Here is a 26,491-nt window from a genome sequence, read left to right as displayed (position 1 = left end):
ATTTCTTTTCCCCTATCTTGTCTGGGAAACACTAGAATCAGCAGATACCATTAGACGAGATGGTGAGGACCAAAGCGAAAAGAGCTTAGAGAGGCAAAGAAACTGAATTACCTGCTGGTGAAAGACAGACTCTTCAAGGTTTGGGTTGAAAGGTTGAGGTTCACAAGGTCCTGCTTGTCAAGGGCGAAAGAAAATGACCTGTCAGAGGGTAGGTTTTTGGAAAGCAAGGAGGCTTTTGTGTGGTCTTTTACCCTTTTCATTCTCTGGGAGTTGTGTTATTGAATCCAGTTTTAGTGGCGGAAGGTGATGATGTTGATGATGTTGTTGTATAATATCTGAAGTTGTAGTAGTAGTCAAAGGGAATGTTTGACAGACTGGTGTTTATCTGCTGCCAAAAAACACATTAAAATAGATTCATCAGTGATTATTAGATATCCAAAAGAACTGAGGAAATGTCTAATACCAGCACATCATCAACAACCACAGTGCAGTCCTTTAAAAACCTGACTCTGGACTCACGCTGCCCCCTAGTGGTGCCCTGTCATACCTTTGGATACTTTTCTGAATATGAATAAAACCTAGAAAATCAATATAGCAGGAATCACAATCGTAAAATGTATTAAGTATGTAAATAACTGTAACTGTCTAGATCACAGGTGTCAAACATGCGTCCTGGGGGCCAAATCCGACCCGCCAAAGGGTCCAATCTGGCCCCTGGGATGAATTTGTGAAATACAAAAATTACACTGAAAATATTAACAATCAAGAATGTTCAAATCATTTCAGGTCAATTAATTCTAAAGTGGATCAGACCAGTAAAATACTATCATAATAACCTATAAATAATGAAAACTGTAAATTTGTCTCTTTGTTTTAGTGTAAAAATGTAAAATTACACAAAAATATTCACATTTACAGACTAGTCTTTTACAAAAAAAAAAAAAAAAAGTGAATATCTGAAATGTCTTAAGAGAAGTATGTGGAATTTTAATAATATTCTCCCTGTTATTTAATGTTTGGTGTATTTGTAGATCCACTGTGATCTCTAAGTTGTGATTCACATGTATAAATGATAAAACTAAGGCGTAATATTGTTAACATTGCACTTATTTTACTGAAGAATTTTCAGGTTCATATTTGTTCATGTTATGTTCAAGTACAATTTGTAGATCTAAACATTTAATTACAGAATTTTAAATGTATTTTTCCGTGTATTGTAGGATATTTAAGCATATTCAAGTGTATTTTTGCGTGTATTGAAGAATATTTGAGCATATTTAAGTGTACTTTTGTGTGTATTGTAGGATATTTAAGCATATTCAAGTGTATTTTTGCATGTACTGTCGAATATTTAAGCATATTTAAGTGTACTTTTGTGTGTATTGTAGGATATTTAAGCATATTTAAGTGTACTTTTGCGTGTATTGTAGGATATTTAAGCATATTTAAGTGTATTTTTGCATGTATTGTAGGATATTTACGCATATTTAAGTGTACTTTTGCGTGTATTGTAGAATGTTGAAGCATATTGAAGTGTATTTTTGCGTGCATTGTAGAATATTTAGGCATATTTAAGTGTATTTTTGTGTGTATTGTAGGATATTTAAGCATATTCAAGTGAATTTTTGCGTGTATTGTAGGATATTTTAGCATATTTAAGTGTACTTTTGCGTGTATTGTAGAATGTTGAAGCATATTGAAGTGTATTTTTGCGTGTATCGTAGGATATTTTAGCATATTCAAGTGTACTTTTGCGTGTATTGTAGAATGTTGAAGCATATTTAAGCATATTTTTGCGTGCATTGTAGAATATTTAAGCATATTTAAGCGTATTTTTGCATGTATTGTAGAACATTTAAGGATAAATGTATTTTTGCGTGTATTGTAGAATATTTAAGCATATTCAAGTGAATTTCCGCGTGTATTGTAGAATATGTAAGCATATTTAAGTGTACTTTTGTGTGTATTGCAGGATATTTAAGCATATTTAAGTGTACTTTTGCGTGTATTGTAGGATATTTAAGCATATTCAAGTGTACTTTTGCATGTATTGTAGAATGTTGAAGCATATTTAAGCATATTTTTGCGTGCATTGTAGAATATTTAAGCATATTTAAATGTATTTTTGCGTGTATTGTAGAATATTTAAGCATATTTAAGTGTATTTTTTATTTTCCGGAATTTAGTTTTTTCACTCAAAAGTTTTTATCCTGTTGTTTATATTACTTTACTGGTCCGGCCCACTTTCTATCATATCAGACTGGATGTGGCCACTGAACTAAAATGAGTTTGACACCCCTGCTCTAGATCTATCGAGACTAAAATTCAATAAATCCAATGATTCCTAACCTGATCATATGTGTCCTTGTCTCTGTAGCATCCTCAGATCCAGAAAGAGTCTCAGTACATCAAGTACCTTTGTTGTGACGACGCTCGGGCCATGAATCTTTGGGTGACTGGAATACGGATCGCAAAGGTACATTTAGACGACGGCATATACTGATAATTTCTCAAAAGGATCAAATCTGAGACGTTCGGTGTGTTTCTTACATTTCCAGTACGGTGTATCATTGTATGACAACTTTAAAACAGCTGAGAAGAAAGCTGCTGTTAGCGCCGTGTGGACGAACCGTAGCACTCCATCAAGCTCCAACGCATCCACACCCTCACCAACGATCAAAGGTAGAACCCACAGGTTCCTCCAGACTTAGTGTTTCACCAACGGCTGGACTGCAAATCACTGACTTTTCACTGTTCCATTTATAAATCCACGGTGTTTCTTCGTCTTGTAGCCAAATCACCGAGTCAGGCCAACGGACATGCCTCCAGTCCTCAACCAGGTCCTCTATCTCAGGTAGGAAACTTCTGATGGAAACTAATATCAGTAAATATCAGGAAGTGGTAGACCCAACAAGTCACATTTAAGACAACAAGGCTCAAATCATGGTTTAAATTTAATGTTAAAACAATGTTGCAGCAAACCAAAAAAACTACAGCCCTGGTTTTTGTTTGTTTGGTTGTTTGGTTGGTTTGTGCCTCAGATTACTTTTCACTCTGATATTAAGTTAAAGAAGAACATGAAAAACTGACCCAAGTCTTTTATTATGGAAGTAGGCAGTTTAGAGTGTCATCAGCTTAGAAATCGAGGTAACGAAGATCACATGACCAGATACTAACTAGGGATGCAAATTATCAATTAATTTATTAATCATTAGTTGGTTGACCTTATTGATTGATTAACAATTTTTTTCCTGAGAACCTGAATTTCTCTTTCAATAGGGTCTATAATAATAAAAGCTAAATGCTGTTTATATACTTCATGAAAAAAGCATGTCATATTCCTTAGTGATTGATTTATTGTACCATTGGATACAAACAGACAGTGACATTTATGGAGTAGAACAAAAGAAATTGTGCAGAGAAATTCAATAAAATAAATGGATCTGAGGAGGGGCAGTTTAGAAGAAATGGGCATTTCTGACTTTGCATCACTGACATGATGGTTATGGTTATTGTTAATTCAGGTGTAGGCCAAAGTGCGTGTATTAAACTGTTTAACATACGTCTGAAACACAACCTAAACTACATCAGATTAAATATGGGTCAAATAGAACTCGGCCTGGTTGACAATAAGACGTTCAATGATAACATGTTAATTACACTTTATTGCTGGAGTGTTTTTAACTCTCTGGTATCCCGTCCTGCAAGGCCTTTACTAAGCACCAAGTGTGCCTTTTTGGCACACTTGTGGAATAATGTCAAAAAATTTTTCATACAGTTTGTTTTTAATTCTTTTACACTTTTTTTCTGTTTCATCAACTTGAGCTGTAAATAAAAATACCAAATACTCAATAATTGTCACATTTTTTTTAACCCTTTAAATGCCGTGTTTGTTAATGTAAACAAACCATTTTTTTGGATTCAAAAAACAAAACAATAATAATTTTTTTCACTGTACTATATAAAAAGTGGATGACATATTATTTGATTTTTTCATCCTGGCATATGTCAGTGATTAACTCCAACATTTGGTTAATTTGCATTATTATTTTTGGCGCTATGTCAAATGTTCAAAAATAATAGCATCTGTCACCGAGTGTGCCAAAAATGCACATATTATACTTATACGTACTTATTTTTCTGTTCTAATTTGATTTTATTTATATAAATCAAGGTCAGCCCTAATCATACATATCAAATGGAAGAAATAGTGCGTTTTAGGCACACTTGGGAGACAGATGCTAGTCTTCTAATTTTCTTTTGTTTACAATGTGCAAATTTTAGTTGGTGGCCAGAATTGTAAAGATCATGTAAAAATGAACAACTTTTGAATTCTAACCTTATTTAAATTGTGAAAAATAATATGAAGTTTTCAAAAACAAAGTGCGAAGTGTGCCAAAAAGGTGCACCCGGATACCGGAGGGTTAAATAAAGTAGGACTTTTAAGGCTTTTAAGATATTTTTTTTTGTTAGCCAGTGTTTGTTGTTACATCTCTAAATATTGTTTGCTGATTTGATCATAATATTTCTATTTGATAAAAAAAAAAAAAAAAAAAACCTTAATCCAGCAACTAAAGCCAAAAGTAACATTCATATTAATGTTATTTTTCGCAGTCTTAATAAAACGTATAACACATGGAAATTGAATGAATTTCTAGAACCGAATAATTTTTATGACATCCAGGGTGAGAAGATGAAGAGGTGGAATCCAAACTACTGGATCCTACATTTCCCATAATGCACCAGAACCCAGAATACATATTTATACCACAGTCCCCAGTTAAAAATCTGTCCTGTATGTTTCCTGTGTAAGCTGTATCATGTTTTTTACTGTTTCCCCAGAATGTTGGAAATACCCTACCTCCACCTCCACCTCCATGCGAGATCCTCCCACCGCCCCCCCCAGACCCAGTCCCATCCCCTCCACCTCCACCCCCGCTGGCTGCAAAGAATTTAGCAAGACCACCCAACTTAACCAACCGCCACCTACCGACCAACTTCCCTCCTCCACCCGCAATGGACAACCTTCCTCCCCCACCGCCACCTCCGCCCATGGACGACAGCCCCGAGGCCCCGCCTGACTTCCTCCCGCCCCCACCTCCAGCTGCTGGCTTTGGCTCCCTGCCACCTCCACCTCCACCAGTCAGCTCTCTACCACCACCTCCGCCGGCGAGGTTTGGAGGTATAGACCAGTCTCTGCCCCCTCCACCACCAGATCCAGAATATTTACCACCACCACCTCCGCCAGTGTTCACAGGGAGCGGGGCACCTCCTCCACCTCCACCACCACCACCTCCACCTCCAGCTCCAGCTCCAGTGGCCGCCCCACGTGCAGCAGTGCGGCCTTCTGGGTCATTGAAGAAGGTTCCTCCTCCTCCGCCAAAGAGGACTACACCACCGCTGCACGGAGGAGGAGGTGGAGGAGGGGGTGGAGGTGGAGACTTCATGTCAGAACTGATGCTAGCCATGCAGAAAAAGCGAGGTGACCATTAGCCTGAGAAGAGACGAAGAGCATCCATGCAGTATAAATAGAATAGAAACCGTGCCCACTCAAAGAACAGTTTAACCCTTCATTATCTTTTCCTCAGTTTATGCAAAAGTAGCTCCACTTACGTTCACGGTTGAAGCCTCACTAATATTTTCAACACAAGAGGCTCCGTCATTCCATCAGAATATAATGCTGTGTGGATCGAGTGTAAGTTTAGTCGTAAACTTAAGGGTTAAACCGAGCAGAAAATGTTTTACAATTTACATAAGTTCTTGACTATGTGCATTCATATATATAGAACTGTTGAATTTATGTACAACTAAAGAAAATAATGTTGTCATAGTGTAATTAGACAAACGGAAAATTTGGAATTGTATATACTGTAAACCATTTTATAACGAGAGATGTAAATACTGTTGCACACATATTGTGTTATACAGTGTACCTGATGAAATAACTGTTAGTACTGATGCCCGAATAAAACTTCATGAATAAATCCATAAAATTCCTTCTGAAATGAGAAATGTACAAATGGAACATGTTTCATTTGATTACATTCTTGGGTTTACTCCACTTCCTTCTCTTGTCTAAAACCCCCAAATCCCCTGCAATTCAGCGTGTAATGAAACTATATTACTCATTTAAAGAAAAGCTACAAATCCCTCAGAAATGTAAGAAGAATCTGATCTGGTTTGTATTTACTGGGTCTGGTGTGTATGAGTGTTTACGTGAAGGAGTATTGAATATCACAGGGCATCAGTGGTTAATTATCTTCACAAAGGAGGCTCTAAGTCTTTCTTTCAGCAGGATTATGCAAAAAAAAAAAAAAAAAAAACTACTGATTTTCATGACACTTAGTGGGAAGGTGGAATATGGGCCAAAGAACCATTACATTTTGGGGCAGATTCATAAAAAAGAGGCACATATTCTCCTAGTTCACATGTCTCAAACATGCGGCCCGGGGGCCAAATCCGGCCCGCCAAAGGGTCCAATCTGGCCCCTGGGATGAATTTGTGAAATGCAAAAATTACTGAAGATATTAATGATCAAAGATGTTAAAATCATTTTTAGGTCATTTCGGTCTAAAGTGGATCAGACCAGTAAAACACTATCATAATAACCTATAAATAATGAAAACTGTAAATTTGTCTCTTTGTTTTAGTGTAAAAAGTAAAATTACACAAAAATGTTTACATTTAGAGACTAGTCTTTTACAAAAAAATATGAATATCTGAAATGTCTTAATTCAAAATGATTTTGCTTAATTCAAGATTTTTTTTTTTGCTTACTTCAACTTTTTTTTTTTGCTCAATTCAAGATTTTTTTTTTGCTAAATTCAACATTTTTTTTTTTCTCAATTCAAGGTTTTTTGTTTTTTTTTTTGCTTAATTCAAGATGGGTTTTTTTGTTGTTGCTTTATTCAAGATTTGTTTTGCTTAATCCAAGATGATTTCTTGCTTTATTCAAGATTTTTTTTTGCTTAATTCAATATTTTTCAACCCAGTAAAATACTATAATAATAACCTATAAATAATGAAAACTGTAAATTTTTCTCATTGTTTTAGTGTAAAAAAAGTAAAATTGCACAAAAATGTTGACATTTACAGACTAGCCTTTTATTAAAAAAAAAAAAAAAAAAGTGAATAATCTGAAATCTCTTTAGAGAGGTATGTGGAATTTTAACAATATTCTCCGTTATTTAATGTTTTGTGTATTTGTAGATCCACTGTGATCTCCAAGTTGTGATTCACATGTATAAATGGTAAACTAAGGCGTAATATTGTTAACATTGTACTTATTTTACTAAAGATTTTTCAGCTTGTTCATATTTGTTCATGTTATGTTCAAGTACAATTTGTGGATAGAAACATTTTCATTACAGAATTAACGTTTTACACTCAAAAGTTCTTATCCTATTACTTATATTATTTTACTGGTCCGGCCCACTTTATATCATATTAGGCTGAATGTGGAACTGAACTAAAATGAGTTTGACACCCTGTTCTAGTTCATAATATAAGAAACAAAACACGAGCCTTAGAAGTCGCATTATCTTTAATTCGGCGGCAAAGTACATGTGTATCTTACGTACTAAAATACAACTGTCATAATGTGGTTTTCTGATACAAATATCATTATAATAGTAGTAAGATTTGAGTTACTCTGTCTCCTTCAGTTCATATATCATTTTGGAAAAAAAACCTCTGATTCAAATATGAAACACCAGACTAAAATACACATTAGTCCATGCACTCAAGAGGAACAGCTGACTTTTAACCCTTTAGCCCACTGTGGAGGTCGTGCTGCATAGCCCGCCTCCTCTGCAGTCTCTTGTGTAACAAAGGGAAACGATAGGACATGGTGCAGCAGCTCCACCTAGTGGTACAGAGACAGATCACAGCAAGATATAAATATTCTGGCAATCAAGAGCGAGTGAAGGAGGACTGTTAAAGATCTGGAAAATGACAGAGAATTTCTTAATCTGTTTTTATAAGATAAATACCTCTGAAAAATCATTCATCTCAGCTTTCTGTATAGCTGACTCGGCCATCCAGTTCCTCAGAACGTACCGAGGATTTACACCTAAAAGAAGTTTTACACAAGCTTTAAATAAATACAGAAGGGTGAGGTCAAGGGCGTCACAGATGGTCAGCCCACTACTTTTTGATACATAACTGTTGAACCAGAAAGGTTTAAGACAAATATTACACATAACTGGAAAGGTCTAAATGCCATCTTAAACATACTCAAAGGGTAAAATTTTGTTTCAAATATTTTTAAATGAAAAATATGAAAAACTACTGCGTCACAGATGGACAAAAAAAATTTATGCCTAGTTTTTGCAAGAATTACAAAGTCCTCAAAAGTGAAGTTCCTATGACATTTTCATCCTAAAATATATTCAGTGTATACCTTAAACCCTCTATTTTACAACCTAATAATTGGATAGAGGAAAAAAATATTTGATCATACCTAAATAGCAAGAGCTTTGACAAAAGGCAACGTCACAGACGGACAAGAAAAGTAAATATCAAATTAAACATTTTTTATTTCAATTATCAATATCATATAGATTTTTTTATTTTTTTTTTTTACAATATTTACAACATACAAATAATATTAACATTATATTTAAATGTATTTTGCATAGATATATGCATTTATTAATTTTAAACACTGTGTTTTGAATATGACAAATAAAGTAATAGTCAAATATCAATGTATTTGGAATAAATTTTGTTCATTTATGAGAGATTATAAAAATGAACCCAGAATGATGGCAGAAAACTTTTTTTTTTCCACAAATTTATTCTCATTTCAAAATACATTTTCCTGAAAATATAAGTAATTACCTACCTAAGAATATAAGTTTGGTGTAGATAATTGTAATTTAATTTTTTGACCACATGTTAACCTTCCCTTGACTTCACCCAGAAGTCGCTTTTTCAAATGTCCTGATTCTCTTTGTTTGCTTACTTTGCATCCTGTGTTGACGATCCACATCTTCATTTTCCTGCCTGAAGACACCAGGAAAACAAAATCAGAATTTAAACCAAAATATTTAAAGGTGCAAAAATGTAAGCGGCATTACAGAAAATGTTATAACATCTCACCTGTTGAGGCGAAGCAGGTATGTGCTGAGCCATTCAGAGAAATGCAAGTGCAATGAAAGGTCCTCAAGAGCCCACAACTAAAACATTAATACGTGAAGTTTATTACAGTATATTACACACGCAGTGGACATACAGGGTGGGGAAGCAAAATTTACAATATTTTGAGGCAGGGATTGAAAGACAGTGTATGACCAATTAGTTTACTGAAAGTCATGAGAATTTATTTGCCACAAGAAAATTCACATAATAGAAAATGTTTTTATTCTATGTGTCCTCCTTCTTTCTCAATAACTGCCTTCACACGCTTCCTGAAACTTGTGCAAGTGTTCCTCAAATATTCGGGTGACAACTTCTCCCATTCTTCTTTAATAGTATCTTTAAGAAAGTCGACATTGCTGTGTGATGTTCTATTGGTAGCATGTTCTAAAACGCCCCAAATAGCAGAATCCAGAGGGTTTAGATCTGGGCTAGAAGGCGGCCATAAACATGATTCCCAAAAATTGCTAAAGTTGGATTTGTTGCTGTCGTCAACAAGTGTTTTGGTGTTCTTGTGTAAGATTTTAACTTCAAATCATATTTTACTGCATTTCTAACGGTCTTGTTGTCTACCTCAAGTTCAATTGCCATTTTTCTCATGGATTTGGTTGGATCCTTTAGGATTTTGGATTTGAGAGCTTTAATAAAAGCTTTGGTACGTTTTTTGTTGCTTCCTCCACTTCCAGACTTTCTCGTAATAGTTTTGCTCATAGTCATTCTCTTCTTTCCATTATAAACAGTCTTTATGGACACTCCAACTATTTTTGAAATCTCCTTTGGTGTGACGAGTGCATTCAGCAAATCACACACTCTTTAATGTTTGCTTTCCTGATTACTCATATGGGCAAAAGTTTCTGAAAAGGTATGGATAATAGTGTTAGGTATGATTATGACATCAATATATGTTTGGTTTCAAAACAATTGACGTAGTGCCTACTGAGAAAAAACAACTAAATGTTTGTTGTAAATTTTGCTTCCCCACCCTGTATATCACAGAAATGAGCATCCAATTTCCTAACAAAACCCAAGAAAAGCCTGTACCTGTGTGAAGTCCCTGCTGTGAAGCTGATCTGCAGACGCTTCACTGAGCTGCCTGAAGGTCATAGTGAAGTCACTCTGTGTGTCCTCCATCATCTGCAGAGTCCAGCAGAAATATTGGATTTCTATCAGCTGAAGACAGGACTATCATATATTTCAGAGACAATATTAGAGCGCATTGAACTGAAAGGGAAAACAATATGAGCACTGACACTAAACTCAAATTGCTGTGGTTGAGTGAGATGGACTGTGAGGAAATATCTGACCATGCACGATGACGGTTAGTCTGGACGGTACTTGCCTGAAGCAGGAAGGCGATAAGGAAACCATCATTCGTTTCCTCACCAAGAAGGCCAAGTTTGGCTTTGAAAAGTTGGTGAATCCTACAGTGCAGTTAGAAAATAGATCACTGTCATTATATCGCCCAGACGCAGCCACATTGCTTTATGACAACATATGAAAAAGATTTTCACATGGAGCATACCTCATCTGGTAAATATCTACATATCCTTTTAAAATATGTTTAGCCCTGAAAGACACAATAAGAAAACAGAAAAGAAAGAAAGAGTTAAAAAATAATATGACTAGAGTTAATAAAAAACACCAGTAAATTAAATATGAATAATTGTACTCAGTTGATCTGTTAAGATTATTAAAGGTTGTGATGATATGCCAGATAATGGTTCTGCTCCCCCAGTTTTGAAAACCAAAATACTCCATCGTTCACTAAATGTTCAGGAGGATGTCAAACTTCTGACACTCTGGAGCACAGGTGTCAAACATGCGGCCCGGGGGCCAAATCCGGCCCGCCAAAGGGTCCAGTCCGGCCCCTGGGATTAATTTGTGAAATGCAAAAATTACACCGAGGATATTAATACTTTTAGTTCAGGGACCACAAGCAGACCAATTTAATCTCCAGTGGGTCAGATCAGTAAAATACTATCAGAATAACCTAAAAATACTCACAACTCCAAATTTTTCCCTTTGTAAATGTAAACATTGTCATGTCATTTTACTGTATTTACACTAAAACAAACTAACTTTTCACAAAAACACAAATAACCTGAACAAATATGAACATTTTGAAATGTCTGAAGTGTAATTTTAACAATATTCTGCCGGTTATTAGATGTTTGTGTGTATTTGTAGATCCATTGTGATCTGTACGTTCTAATGTACAGGGTGACCCAAAAAAACGGGAATTTTTGAAGTGCGTATTGGCAGACATGAGCAAGTGGCAGCACTGCGAGACAGTGAGCTTGAGCAAGTAAACACACCCCCATTTTAGTAACCACTGGCGGCTGTGCGAGAATTGTTCGGTAACCATGTGATCTCAAGATTCGGTAATGTTACCTGGCCCCCTAGATCGCCAGATTTGTTCGTTTGTGATTTTTTCTTGTGGGGCTATCTCAAGGGTAAAGTGTACACAACTTGACCAAGAACTCTGGATGAGTTAAAACAGAGAATTCAGGAAGAAATTCACAGTATCCCAGCTGAGATGTTGCAGCGGTCAATGAGGAATCTCAACAGCACATTTCGAGAATGCATTCGTACAGGAGGACGCCATCTACAGGAAGTAATTTTAAAAAAATGAAAATTCCATCATTGTTTCTTAAATGGCATGTTTTAAGGTTTCAATTACTATGAATAAAATATTTTTCTTCCATCACTCTTGGTTTTATTGGATTGTTAAAAAGTTCCCGTTTTTTTGTGTCACCCTGTACATGTGTAAATGATAAACTGAGACAGAATATTATTAAAATTGTACTTTTTTTGCTCTAAAACATAGAGGAAAGTTTGAAGTTGACATTATTTCTATGTTATTATTTTACTGGTTCAGCCCACTACAGATCAAATTTAGCTTAATGTGGCCCCTAAACTAAAATGAGTTTGACAGCCCTGCTCTAGAGGTAAATACATTTCTTAGATCCATCATAATACTTACTCTTTCTGCTGTTTTTGAGAAAGCACTGGACTCAGAGACACCAGCAGCTTCTCCAGGTTAAACAGACCCACGTTGGCCTGAGCTCCGATCCTGTATCTGCCCTCATCATCAGAAGTGTTTGGGACAAAGTCTGCAACATTACAGCTATACGTCACATTTTCAAATAACAAGACATTTCTTTTTTTTTTTCCAGAGAAATACAGCAAAGAAACACTGAACACACTAGGGTTGTATGACTCCATGAAGCCAAAGGGCCCATAGTCGATAGTGATGGACAGGAGACTGAAGTTGTCTGTGTTGCACACACCTGTTAAGAAAGAGTAAAGTACTGTTATTAGTTATTAGAGTTGTTAGTGTGAAATGTTCAGCCAAAGCAGGTTCTCACCATGTGCAAATCCCACTGACATCCACTGTGCGATCAGATGTGCTGTTTCATTTACAACTGTGGCATAAAACACCTAAAACCACAGAAGCTAGTAAATAATAATGTATGATATAAGGGGTACAGATACACCTTAGATGCTGTTTCTGAAGTGTACAACTTACTGAAATGTAAAACTTACTAAATATTTATCTGGGTCATTTGCTTTGATTGAAGGGAAATGTTCATTAATCACAAAATCCAGTAGTTTTCTGAAATCAACATGAGCATAACATAAACTGCTTTAGGCAACAGAGTAAAGACCATGAAAAGAGGTTTTTTAAAGCATCCAAACATTTGACATCATGCTGTAACCTGATCATGTGACTGATCTCACCTTAGAAGATCTATCTCTCCACTTTCAGCCAAAATTTCTAATGATCCAATCCGAAACCATGACTTAGCTAAACGAAGAACAACAGCTCCTGGGGTAAAAAATTAAGAAAAATAAAGAAAATACATAAATACATTTTTAAAAAAAACAAGACATTTATCTGTGACTAAATGAATACAGTGTATAAAACAAGTACACATGTGCAAAGCATTTAACAAACTGATAACTTTTCTAACTTGCAGTATTTTCTGTACCTCTTTCCGTCTTCACGTTGCCGTTGTAGAACTGGTCCCTCAGCACTGGTTCCTCACTTACAATTAGACTAAAACCAAGCAAGAAATCAGTGAATAAATAAAATATGATTCTATGAAACAGACAACATGACATGGGAAATACATTCACCTGGCAGCCCTGCTTGTGGGAATCCCTAAGGAATGCATGGCCTCGCTGCACAGAAACTCTCTGACAGATGAGCGGATCACAGCTCGACCATCTCCTGACCTAAGAGGATGTTTTCACCAAACCGTCAACGTCAACAACAGCAGCTGTGCAGGTTAATTTCTTTTTCATGCAGAACAAATCACACTGTTTCAAAAATGTATAGTGAACTTTAAAGTTAAAATAAACTTTGGTTCAGAGAATGAGCATTTCCAACAGTTATAACACTAATATAACAGATTATTTTACACTTACCCAGATGTGTGTTAAAGTGATTTATACTTTTCTTTTTCAGCTTTCAATGATGTAGCCCAATAAATACTGCAGCATAAGCCAAATTCACAGTGAAACAAGGAAGACAAATTGCTGTCATATACCTTGAAAATGGTGTTTTCCCAGAGCCTTTAAGCTGCAGTTCCCACACGTCTCCTTTCCTGTGAAATAACACATTACATTAAGAAAAAAAATTATTTTACTGTAGACTAAATGTTCAGAGTTTTCATTGGAAGGACAAAAACACTTACCTGTTTTTATACTGACCAAGGGAATGCGCTCGACCATCACCCAGCTGACCCGCCCAGAAGCCAAACTGGTGGAAAGGGAGATAAAAAAAAAAAAAAAAAAAATTACATTCATGAATAAGACCATTTATTTTCTTTGTAATTAAACAAAAAGTATTTTTGACATGGCATTCAGCTGGTCAGCAGGTAATCAATACATTAGTAAGTATTACTCTGAACTGAAATAAAAGCTAAAACAATATTTACCTGATGACCTCCATATCTGTGTGCCAGAGGGACAGATCCTGGTAGCAGCCTGCCACCACTGATAAACTGCAGAAAGTCACTGGAGTGTGTTACAGCCATGTCTAAATCTAATATCTCCTCTATGACAACCTGCAGAGAAAAGCACACATATTGTTACAGCTTAGAGTGAAACTCCTGATTCTGCTACTGATGATATTGTATCACAACATCACCTTAGAAAGTGCTGCCAGCTTTAACGGGCCTTTCAGTGGGGTTGGAATGGATTTGGAAAATATGCAGTTTTTCACAGTGCGGACAAAGTTGCCACTAATCTCATCAACTGGGAATGTTTCTGTAGAAATGAGACCAGTGATTTTATTACAGCTGTGAATTATTTGACATTGAGAAATGTTAGATTTCATTGTACCTATGAGCTTTTTGGATGATACTCTGAAGTGGTCCAAGTCCTTCATCAGGTTTGTGACACTAATGTTCCATCTGGATTTATAGGTGTGTGCGGATGGCTGTATGTCTGATGACATGTCATGGTTGTGACAGTCTAGGTCACTACTTTGGCAAAAATCAAGCATATAAATAGGTGAAAGGATATTTACTGCTATGAGGGCAAAGACTAATGCTCTGTGGAAGGTCCGCATGTCTAATAAAGAGCAAGTAAACCTGGCACCATGAGAGACGTAAAATAAATCTTATTTTAAACTAGTCATTATCACAGGACAAAGTGCTACTGACCAAATGTAAATTTCAGCCAGACTTTTGTTATCCTGCCCTATATCAGTTTACTCTTAAATAGTATCATTTATTACAAAAATATTGAACCCCACCATGAAATGAGAGCAAGGTTACCTTTACAGTCATGTTTTAACGTATAGAAACATTTACAGTCAGGTTTTAATATATAGAAACATTTAATGTCAGGTTTTAACGTATAGAAACATTTAGTCACGTTTTAACGCATAGAAATATTTAATGTCAGGTTTTAACGTATAGAAATATTTACAGTCAGGTTTTAACGTATAAATATTTACTGTCAGGTTTAAATGTATAGAAACATTTACTGTTAGGTTTTAATATATAGAAACATTTAATGTCAGGTTTTAACGTATAGAAACATTTACAGTCACGTTTTAACGCATAGAAATATTTACTGTCAGGTTTTATTTGCCACAACTTTTCAAAACAAACGCTCACATTTCGATAACATCCACTCAGCTAAGCTAAGCTAAGCTAAGTAATAGCAATCCACTATTAAACTTTTGCCCAATTATATATAGTGAGCGGGAAAGACTTTTTATTAAGTTATCTTCAGGCTAAAAACAAAACGATAATAATTTTCAGCTGTCAGTGAGTTACAGAAAATATTCTGAATAAAATAATAATCACTTCTACTGTCTGCGAACAGCTGTGGCTAATACTTCCTGTTGTGAAACGTCATCATTGGTCGACGGGTGATTCTCTTCCGGTTCCGCTGAAATACCTAACCTGTCCCAGCAATGCGCGCTGGGCTGAAACATGGCGACGCCGTGGTGGAGTGTGTGCCGGAGGTGGAGTACAAACTGTACGAGCCCGAGTTTGATAGAAACTCTGTGGCATTTTAACTGCAGGGCGGTGTCTTACTCCGCGGCCCATTTGGGGCAGACGTCCCGGAGCTCCAGGCCGGGAAACGAGGTGAGTTTAAACAGAAGCGGAGGACAGGGAGTTTTGTAAGATCCAGGAAGGTCACAGCACCGAGCTGTCAGCCGGCTGCTGTGGACGGAACGGCCGGAGAACGGCAGTTATGGGACATTTCCTGACATTGCAACTACTATTTTATGTTTTGCAAGAGAAGAGTGCATTGGGCAGATTTTTCTCAGATGGGTCGTGACTTGTTGCCTCTGGTGTTGGCTTTCTGTGCGTGTAGAAAGGTCAAGACCTGTTCTTGACTTACAGGGTTATTAATGTAAGCCACTTCAGCAGCTGTTCCTTCAGCTCTGTCCAGTAAAGGCAGTCATTCATTCATTCATTCATTCATTCATTTTATTTATTTATTTCAAGTCCAGTATATTAACAAATCTGCTATATATACAACCTGTTCATTAAACTCCATTTTATTTTTTTCGGATGTAAATCTGCAAATATTAGGAAACATAATATAAAAATGAAAAAAGTCCACACCTCTCTAATCAGAATTGTTGTCAGTATGTGTACCATTCGGGGTCCATTTCCCCACTTGGGGTGTGGATCCTCAGCTGAGTTATATTTTGTTTGTGATCAGATCAAGTCAACAATAAAATTATAAAAATGAGATCAAAAAGGATCTGGACTTATTCTTGGAGCTGCCAACAAAAGAACACGTTAACAGGGCAGTCATTCATTCATACATTCATTTTAATTATTTCAAGTCCAGTTTATTAACAAATCTGCTATATATACAACCTGTTCATTAAACTCCATTTTATTTTTTTCGGTTGTAAAACTGCAAATATTAGGAAATACAATATAAAAATGAAAAAAGTCCACACCTCTCTAATCAGAATAGTTGTCAGTATGTGTACCATTCGGGGTCCATTTCCCCACTTAGGGTGTGGATCCTCAGCTAAGTTATATTTTGTTTGTGATCAGATCAAGTCAACAATAAAATTATAAAAATGAGATCAAAAAGGATCTGGACTTAGTCTTGGAGCTGCCAACAAAAGAACACCGTAACAGGTCATTCATTCATTCATTCATTCATTCATTTTAATTATTTCAAGTCCAGTTTATTAACAAATCTAATATATGTACAACGTGTTCATTAAACTCCATTTTATCTTTTTCGGTTGTAAAACTGCGAATATTAGGAAACATAATATAAAAATGAAAAAAGTCCACACCTCTCTAATCAGAATTGTTGTCAGGATGTGTACCCTCCTACCCACTGTAACCCCCTCACTAAATCTGAACCAAGACTATAATTCTTACTTAAATGTTTAATATTTCCACTACTACCTGCCCTTATGTGTTTTGGTTTTTCAGGTGCAGCCCTCGTCATCAGCGCAGACTATCCCAAACACTTTAACCTGTACCTCATTTCTCTTCAGGTGAGTTAGTAAGTTATTCATCTAAGCTGTGTTTTTTCCTTTTAGTAGGGTTGGAGAGTATGGGTGGACAAGTGGAAAACACAGATTCTTATTGCAGTGACCTTAGTCCCTCTGTAATCAGTTCCATTCCAATTTAATCTTTTTCCACCTGTAAAACTCTTTTTTTTTTTTTTCTTTTTATTGCAATACAGACAGACAGTCACATTGTATGACCATAATGTCATAATATAATTCCACTTTAAAGTAATTACTACCCAATCCTAACTTCTAGTCAAGTCTTTCATTACACTAATTTGGCGTTTTATTTAATTTTAAACCAATGCAAAATTGTGCATAAAAGCCAAATATAACATTAGTTTTCATCTTCAATGATAAAATATAAAATTATACAATATATTTTCTATATTATCTAATTTATAGATGTATTGCCCAAATTTAAGAGAACTAGTTTTGTCTTTTTGGCACTTCAGGTTCTGATTGACTATTTCACTGTTTTCCCACAGACACAAGTCAAGGCTGCTTTATTCCAGGCCTCAGTCCTGCTGCTGCAGAAAAATACACAGCGACGCAAAGCCTAAGGACCCTTTCACATTAGCCCAGAGGGATTTAACCAGTTTATATGACGACATCAAAAAGGTGTGTGTATTTTAATATATTAAAGTGGCTAGACATGCATATCAGCATTTAAAATGTTCTCTTTATTCCAGCATCACTTATCTGATTTTCTCTTAATGTACAGTGTTGTCGTGTTTGTACAATAAAGCTTATTTGCTCTAGTTGAAAAAACTGAATTTAACACTAACATCAAACTTAAACTTGTAGATACTAGACTTTTGATAAAAGGTATTTGCTTAGTGAGATTTGACCACACAGCTGCAGTCGAGGCTTTAAATGTTATCTTTAATAACCTAGCTTTTGTTAAGTGTGACACAATAAAAGCATGTAATTCGACTTTATCTTCCTCGCAGGAGCTGTTTGTATCCAAAGAGCTGAAGTCTCTATGTGACTACTACTTCGATGGCAAAGGCAAAGCAATCCGACCAATGATCGTGGTCCTGATGGCTCGGGCACTAAACATCCACAGCAACAGAGCCGGGTAAGAAGAGGACGGAGACATCAGGCTTTTTCTGTGACCAAAGCACAACTATAAATCTGTATTTGAGCCCAGAGTAACAGAGAGAATAAAGACCATGACACACCCTGAAAATGTATTCAGTGATGTTGAGTCATAATCCAGGGTCCAGGGATGGTTTTTCTTTCACTTCGTGTAACTTGTTTTTTTTTTTTTTTCTTTTTATGTGCAGAGATTTGCTCCCAGGGCAAAGGGCCATCGCGATGATCTCCGAAATGATCCACACTGCCAGCCTGGTGCATGATGATGTCATAGACGGGTCAGATAAACGGAGAGGAAAAAGAACCATCAATGAAGTGTGGGGGGAAAGAAAGGTCTGTGGAACGGCATCAGCTGCTGTTGTTTCACATGATATAAACATGGCTTTAGACCAAATCTGCAGTCGTTTTAAGTCTTCCCTCATATCGTTAGCCTCATAGCATAAGAAGTCATACACTATATGGACAAAAGTATGGGGACACATTGGGATAAATCATTGCATTGGTTAGTTTAGTTTAAATTCTTATCTTTACTTCCAAGATGCCTCAGAGATGGTTTTTACTTCATTTCCCTCAATATTGATTTTGTTGGGGTTTTTTTTAATCCATGACTAATTTTAAATGTTCTATCTCTAAATTTCAAAAATATTTTTCATGCTTTGACTGTAAATAATAATTTTCTACCTCAACGAACCATCTAATTTCTTCACATCTCACTAAAGAAGAAAAATCTCCCATTAAACTTTAAGGAAATATTGATGTTTATAAACTATATGGACACAAATATTGGGACACGTCATTTCTACAGCTGTAAGATGTCCTGTTCATGCTGATTTGAGATATAAACATTAATATTAATAATCAATACAATATTTAACACAATATAAAACTATAATATGACATTTTTCATTATTGTTTTGTATCCCAGACCCCTGTTAGAAAAGAAACACCTGAATTCCCAGTACTTTTGTCCATATAGTGTATGACTTCGGCAATTATGCTATGAAGCTAACACTATGTTCTCTTAAACATTTTCTATGAGTATTTTTGAAATGTTATCTTTTACTTGTCTTTCTTTCAGGCTATCTTGGCTGGAGACTTCATCCTCTCAGCCGCCTCCATGGCCTTGGCTCGGATTGGAAACAACACAGTGGTCAAAGTGCTGTCCCAGGTCATAGAGGACTTAGTACGAGGTACAAAACAGCACATGGCATAGACATTAATTCTAAAATATCACAGGCCTGGAAAAGCTGCAAAATAAAGTAAAACTGCATAATGCCACCTTTCCCAAAACAGAAACAGAACCTGTTTAATTGAGTAAAATAGAACACAAATGATGGGATATGTGGATTTGTTTTCCATAGCTAGATAGAGTAAAAAATAGAACACAAGAGCAAACACTATACATAATAAATTAGAAGTATAAAAAAAAGATGTGGCTAAAGAGCCTGGATAATAACTGTGATGTGCCAATATAAAATTATAAAGTGCAAAACAAGCCGTAATATTCAGAATGAGAATGTGCAAAATGACATTTAAGTGCAAATAGATTCATGAGCAGAGACATCAGACTGAGGTGAGTCATAATAGAGTGAAAAAAACAACGCATCTGTTTGGTCAAATTCCAGCCACTGCATGATTCTGAAAACATTCTGAAAACATTCTGCAAAATCAGAATGAGGTTGAGAGACCGTGGTGTCTAAAAGTCCAGGTCTGGATCTGAGACGCAAGTAGTTCAGGGACCTCCGTATCACATAGAATCATAGGCTACATCTGGAGAACCATATGAGACTGTGAAAGGGTTTGTGTTTTTGTTCTGGATTTACCACCCGACAAAGGTCTGCCTAAAAGTCAGTCTCCATTTATTTTAAAACAATATATGTATTGACACTTTTTCTTATATACGTACACACACTTGTAAGTATACATACAATTATAGCAAGTATGTAGACCTGTGCCTCACTAACAAAGGCATCTGCAGTATTACAAGTGTTGTCAACAAAAGAAAAAAAAAAAAAAAGAAAGTACAAATAAACAATACACATACACATTACAAACTAAAAAGTCAGTGTCCATTTATTTGTTTGCTATATTCATAATATATTCTTGCCATCATTGTCTTTTCCCACAAGGAGCTGAAGCCTGAAGTATTCTTAAACCTACCAACGTTAATGACAAAGTGTGCACCTGTTCAGCCTGTATTGTGTCATAGTGGAGTTTTAATACGTTTCTTCAGATTCACTCAGCCAAAAGATTTATATGACAGGGGTTCATGGGACAAAACCAGGGCCTTCATGTGAGTCCAATGGTTCAGAATCAAAAAGTTGCTTCAGTTCGACTTGAAAATAAATTAGGTCTGGAAGAATCTGACAGGTCGGCGTGTGTTGAGCCATTTACCCCCATAAAATGTTGACTTTTTTTTTTATTTTTTTTTATCCACATTATCACCAACACTGATGTGTTTCATGACATTTGAGTTGTTAACGGCTCAAAAATCGATTTAGTATTTAGCATTTAATTTTATAAAATGAATCCATGTTGACAAATTACACCATTAAAATGTTCTCAGTCCTGTCCGTCAGTATTAGATTATTTTATGTTCATTCTTTTGCATCACTGATCTGTTCATCTGAGACCCTGGTGAAGTTCAGAATGATTTGGTTCCTTGGAAGAATCCAAATATGTTTAAAAAAATATAAAGATGAAAGGTTGGGAATTCATCTAAGTATTTAAGTAAAGCCATGGGATTTATTTTTCAGGGATGCAAACTTCTCACCTTTTGGTGAAATCAGTACAGGTCAAAAGATCTTCCCTTTTATCCTGATGCAGAAATCGATTGTAAATTCATGTTTTCAAGGAGTTCAAGTTCCCAAATGAATTTTTCTCTCCATTTAACCTTTCTTAAATGGTTTATCACCATTTATTACAATATTATCTTCTTTATTTTGCTTTTTTTCAGTGTAAATCAAGTATTTTCCTAGTAATGTAGATTTTCATAAAAGCTCAGATTATAGTTGAAGGTTATTTTATCAGAAACAGAGAAAACTGATGAAAAAGTGACTTTTTCAACAAAGCTATTAATGACTAAACTATTAACAAGTGTCTCCATCCACTGTCATTGATCCAGCTGCATGGGTTTTACTGGTGAATCAATGTTGTAGAAGATGATGGTGTTTCTACATTCACTACAGAGCCTCTGAACGTCCAAATGGGTCAGATCTGATGACCATGAAAAGATGACAAACTGCATTTCACACCAATTATTTACATGTATTGATAGGATTAGTGGACCAACAGGTATTAAACAGTTTGGATCAGTAGATGGTTTTGGCCGACAGTGGATGTTTGGGTCTGTATGGGTTAAACACTGTCCTCATGGGGGGAACATAGCGCTGGACCTGTTCCCCTGTTTATAATAACACTATAACATTGACAGAATAAGAGAATAAACTTGGAAGATTTGGACACTGACGACATATAATAAAAAATGGAGTTGAACTCAGGGCTTTTCTTAGGTTTGTGGAGGTTCAGGTTCAATTCAACCTTTGTTTTGCCAGGAAACACTCATTTAGAATTAAAAATCTCTTTATATTGAGTTATTTGGCTAAGAACAATGCATTATTGTGTCATTTACATACTAAATAAATACATAACTACATTCCTTCACAGACAACAGCTTATTAGCGTCAGTTTTTCAGAGTACTTGAAGATGAAAGTAATAGGGAATGAAAAAGGCTCCTGTTTATTTTCATGTCATAATTAAGTCCATGTCGGTTCATTTACTCAAAGGTTGTGAAGGATTGAATTCTATTTTATGTGTTGAACAGTTTTAAATGAGAATCTACTTTAAAATATTTGGACATTGGATGCTGGACTCAGTAACAGAAGCAGATTAAAACATGGCGTTGAGTTGAAGGTTTTAATGTTTCCTTTCGTTCTGACTGTTCTCCAGGTGAGTTCATGCAGCTGGGGTCAAAGGAGAACGAGAACGAGAGATTCAAACACTACCTCGAGAAAACCTTCAAGAAGACGGCGAGCCTCATAGCGAACAGCTGTAAAGCAGTATGTACGTTCTGTCTCCACACAAATACGACAAAGGTGGAGGAAAGCCTCGTTTTGTGCAGTTAATATCTTTTGTTGACTGTTTATCCCCTGTTTTATTCAAGGTTTCAATCCTGGTGAATTCTGATCCTGAAGTTCATGAAATTGCCTTCCAGTACGGAAAAAACGTTGGCATCGCATTTCAGGTTCGTTTTCATCTTCGATCTATGGTGTTTGAGTAAAAGGACGTTCAGATTTTACAGCATGTGATGTTTTTCATCCAGTTCAATGTGAAACTGAATAGAACTAACGATAATAACAATATTAATATTTTTTTGTATCCTTTAGCTGGTGGATGATGTGTTAGACTTCACATCAGGAGCCAGTCAGATGGGGAAGCCGACTGCTGCGGACCTCAAACTGGGTTTGGCCACTGGACCAGTTCTGTTTGCTTGTCAACAGGTGGGACTGACTTTTAAGGTGGTATTCTAGTGTATTTAAGGTTGGATTCACTGGTGCAGTAGTTGTAAATGCAAACTATATCGGCAGTATATCCTCTTAGTTGTGAGTGAGCATTGTGTCGTTCTATATTTAATCTTTGTGTTGGTTTTTTTTCCAGTTTCCTGAGCTCCATGCAATGATCATGAGGCGTTTCAGTTCTAAAGGAGATGTTGATCGAGCCTGGCAGTACGTTCTCCAGGTATGACTGAAATTTGAAGATGACGGTGATGTTAGGTATTACAGGTATTATCTCCTGCTGTCGCTGTCCAGAGGGGAGGTGCTGAAACGCTTTGCCATGTATCTGGAAGAAGTGAAAAGAGGCCGTCCAGAACACGTCAAATGCATCTACATATGTCAATATGCACTGGAGATACACTACCAGTCAAACGTTTGGACTGACCTGTTTTTTTGTTATTTTCATGATTATTTATATTGTAGATTCTCACTGAAGGCATCAAAACTATGAATGAAAACGCATGGAATTATGTAGTTTAAAAAAGTGTGACATAACTCAAAGTATGTTTTATATTTTAGATTCTTCAAAATAGCCACATTTTTCTTTTATTACTGATTACCCATTCAGTCCTCGTGCAGTCAACCTTAGCAAAATACATATTAAAAGGCCCTCTGTGCTTCTCCAGATAGAAGTGAAAAGGTGCAAAGTCTAAAGCAGGGGTGTCCAGTCCTGGTCCTCGAAGGCCGGTATCCAGCATGTTTTAGATGTGTCCCTTTTCCAACACAACTGATTCAAATGATAAGCCTATCACCAAGCTCTGCAGAAGGCTCATAACGACCGTCAGGTGTGTTGGAAGAGGGAAACATCTAAAACATGCAGGATACCGACCCTCGAGGACCAAGATTGGACATCCCTGGTCTAAAGCCTGATTGTCCATCATGTTGATGGGAAGGACAAAGGAGGCAAAAGTGTGTACAAATCTGTGCAGCACAGAAACTTAACAGGACCATGATGTCCAACATTTGATCCTGAAGGGCCGGGGTGTTTAAAGCTGCGGGAGGCTTTCATCACCAATCCATCACCATCATCAAATCTGTAAAACCCCAGTCCTAGCCCAAGTATCACAAATCTGTAAGTCTTCCTGTGGTTACTCACCTGAATCTCTTCCCTCACGGTGAACAATTTCGAAGTGCCATCCACCATAAACAAACCATTTGTTTATAAACAGAGTCTGGAGGTAACTTGGGCATCTTCGGAATTTTGTCGCGACGTGCATTGTGGGAAGCGGAGGTTTGCGCAACCGTCCCTCCATCCACTTCCACGTCGTGTTTGTTGCAGCCATATGATATCATAAGGCTGCACTGCTGCTACCACTGCCAGGCGGCTGCACGAACCTCTGCTGAGCACTTGTTGGCCATCTGTGGTCCAGACTTTTGACTGGTAGTGTAAGTTGAATATAAGTTACACATACACTGAACAAAAATATAAATGCAACACTTTTGTTTTTACTCCCATTTTTCATGAGGTGAACTCAAAGATCCAAAACTTTTTCTGTGTACACACAAGGTTTATTTCTCTCAAATCTGTCTGAATTTGTTAGTGAACACTTCTTCTTTGTCCTTTGCTGAGATAATCCATCCACCTCACAGGTGTGGCATATCAAGATGCTGATTAGACAGCAGGATTATTGCACAGGTGTGCCTTAGGCTGGCCACAATAAAAGGCCACTCTAACATGTGCAGTTTTATCACACAGTACAATACCACAGATGTTCCAAGTTTTGAGGGAATATGCAATGGTCATGCTGACTTCAGGAATCTCCACCAGAGCTTTTGCCTGTGAGTTGAATGTTCATTTCTCTACCATAAGCCATCTCCAAAGGTGTTTCAGAGAATTCATGAAGAAGACTGTGCGAGGAAAATGGTGGTCACACCAAATACTGACTGGTTTTCTGACCCCCCTGGACCACCCAATACAGTAACAGTGCACATTTTAGAGTGGCCTTTTATTGTGGCCAGCCTAAGTCACACCTGTGCAATAATCATGCTGTCTAATCAGCATCTTGATATGTCACACCTGTGAGGTGGATGGATTATCTGAGCAAAGGACAAAGGAGAAGTGCTCACCAACACAGATTTAGACAAATTTATGAACAGTATTTGAGAGAAATAGGCCTTTTGTGTTCGTAGAAAAAGTTTTAGATTGTTGAGTTCAGTTCATGAAAAATGGGAGCAAAAACAAGTGTTGCATTTATATTTTTGTTCAGTGTAGGTTCAAAGTACGTTACCCATAGGTTAGTAATAAGTTTTGGATATGCTGGACATTATCAGTGTATTTCATCTTAAGGGGCTGGAAAAGATTAATGGCATTTTAGTTCATTTCAATGGGGAAAAGTTACACAATGAAGTGAACTCGTAAGTCAAAGTACCACTGGATCTGAAATGAGAATGTACAGGTTCATGTACCTGCAGGTGACGCCCTGTGTAAAAGCCTTCATCCTCTGTCCCCAGAGCGACGGCGTGCAGCAGACCACCTACCTGGCCCAGCGCTACTGCCAAGAGGCCATCAGGCAGCTCAGCATGCTGAGGCCGTCGGCCGAGAGGGACGCCCTCATCCGCCTCACTGAGATGGTGCTCACTAGGGACAAGTGAACCTCCACGGCCGGGCTTCACCTCAGGCAGCTACCGGTCCGCAGATGACCTCCCCACCCACCCACCCGCCCGCCAGCGTCAGGGCTGGACGAACACGAGCAATGGGAGTTTGTTCGGACGGACCCCTGTGGCGGGCTTTAGTGCCAATTCACGAAAGGGGTTGGCTGCAAAGGAATTGGTCCGAGCGTGAGATCAGAACCGCTTCAGGGTTCTGTCTGAACTCATATCTGTTGTTTAAGACTATACAAAGATCGCTTACAAATGATGCAGTTTTTAGTGCAAATCCTCCCAGTTTCCTGAACTGAATATTAACTAAATATTATAAAAGGCACTGAGGACTGCATCCCAAACGTTCACTGCTTCTCGTACTGTAACTGCAGCCGCCTCCATGGCCTCACACGAGCTGTGGAGGGGCTACAGAAATATTATTATTATTATTATTATTATTCCAAATGCAAATGAAGTGCATCATTGTCATTGGTGTGTTTTTTTTGGATCTGTATTATGTCTCTAAGGATCCGTCCACACCTCCAAGGCCAAACATGTCTCATGAAATGTTCCGAGGCTACTTCTACAAAGTGTCCTGTAACAACAAAGGCCTTAACATCCACTATGACTGTGCTCACAACAATAAAACAATTCTCTTTTTTTTTAACATGACTCTTCATTTTTTTGCGTTTGCGAGTGACCACGAATGCAGGTTGTACATAGAATTGTTTATTATAAAAAGACTGTACATTAAATTTTGAATCAACACATTATATATACAAATGAAGGGCAGAAAGATAGAATAAAGATAGAATTCTCAATATTTCTACCATGAAACTGAGCCAGAACACTTCATCAGGGATGATCTCGGTAAAATAAGCAAAACATGGAAGCTGCAGATTCGCTGAAATGGTGACAACGCAGGTAATGATGGACCTTTAATCAGTTATTAAGAGGTGATCACGTGTGTGTTTGAGGCCTGTCAGGAATAACCAGGAAGTTATTAGGGTGATTCTAAAGACCTGAGTGAAACCTCTTTGATTGGCTGATTGTAAATTATGTACACCTATGCACCATGGGAGATCACATGATCAGAGCGGTCGGTTC

General features: G+C 36.9%; 3 protein-coding genes across 5 annotated transcripts in view; 2 read left to right on the top strand and 1 right to left on the bottom strand.

Moving 5' to 3' along the window:
* apbb1ip (amyloid beta (A4) precursor protein-binding, family B, member 1 interacting protein) overlaps positions 1-6,483 on the top strand; it is a 49,151-nt gene extending 42,668 nt beyond the window's left edge. Inside the window, exons 11-14 of the mRNA XM_030122703.1 lie at positions 2,378-2,476; positions 2,559-2,682; positions 2,793-2,854; positions 4,843-6,483. Coding sequence (XP_029978563.1) covers positions 2,378-2,476; positions 2,559-2,682; positions 2,793-2,854; positions 4,843-5,493 — 936 coding nt within the window. The 3' untranslated portion in view covers positions 5,494-6,483. The remainder of the gene's footprint in view (positions 1-2,377; positions 2,477-2,558; positions 2,683-2,792; positions 2,855-4,842) is intronic.
* Positions 6,484-7,529: 1,046 nt separating this feature from the next.
* Positions 7,530-15,499, bottom strand: LOC115410981 (protein adenylyltransferase SelO-like). 3 transcript variants are annotated; one of them, XM_030122846.1, is made up of 20 exons: positions 15,227-15,498; positions 14,488-14,924; positions 14,294-14,412; positions 14,082-14,210; positions 13,839-13,903; positions 13,692-13,748; positions 13,279-13,377; positions 13,131-13,198; positions 12,880-12,967; positions 12,685-12,754; positions 12,507-12,579; positions 12,345-12,428; positions 12,122-12,251; positions 10,661-10,705; positions 10,478-10,559; positions 10,180-10,272; positions 9,103-9,179; positions 8,966-9,006; positions 7,992-8,071; positions 7,530-7,864 (listed from the first exon to the last, which is right to left on the bottom strand). In XM_030122846.1, exons 2-20 carry the CDS (start codon positions 14,714-14,716, stop codon positions 7,742-7,744), a joined length of 1,752 nt encoding a protein of 583 aa, XP_029978706.1. In that variant the 5' UTR covers positions 14,717-14,924; positions 15,227-15,498; the 3' UTR covers positions 7,530-7,741. The 3 variants fall into 3 exon arrangements, with proteins under 3 accessions (XP_029978706.1, XP_029978707.1, XP_029978708.1); XM_030122847.1 differs by having other exon boundaries at positions 14,488-15,477; XM_030122848.1 differs by lacking the exon at positions 7,530-7,864 and having other exon boundaries at positions 8,011-8,111; positions 8,927-9,006; positions 15,227-15,499.
* Positions 15,500-15,547: 48 nt separating this feature from the next.
* On the top strand, positions 15,548-25,396 carry pdss1 (prenyl (decaprenyl) diphosphate synthase, subunit 1). The gene is made up of 11 exons (XM_030122858.1): positions 15,548-15,746; positions 17,073-17,137; positions 17,641-17,773; positions 18,106-18,233; positions 18,442-18,583; positions 19,329-19,440; positions 22,200-22,309; positions 22,414-22,494; positions 22,637-22,750; positions 22,908-22,988; positions 25,256-25,396. The coding sequence occupies exons 1-11, from the start codon at positions 15,591-15,593 to the stop codon at positions 25,394-25,396; spliced, it is 1,263 nt and encodes a 420-aa protein (XP_029978718.1). The 5' UTR covers positions 15,548-15,590.
* Positions 25,397-26,491: the final 1,095 nt, after the last annotated feature.

Source organism: Sphaeramia orbicularis, chromosome 20 (assembly GCF_902148855.1).
Source record: "Sphaeramia orbicularis chromosome 20, fSphaOr1.1, whole genome shotgun sequence".
Lineage (NCBI taxonomy): Eukaryota > Metazoa > Chordata > Actinopteri > Kurtiformes > Apogonidae > Sphaeramia > Sphaeramia orbicularis.
Note: the sequence above shows the minus strand (reverse complement) of the source record. Positions and strands in the feature narration are given on the sequence as shown.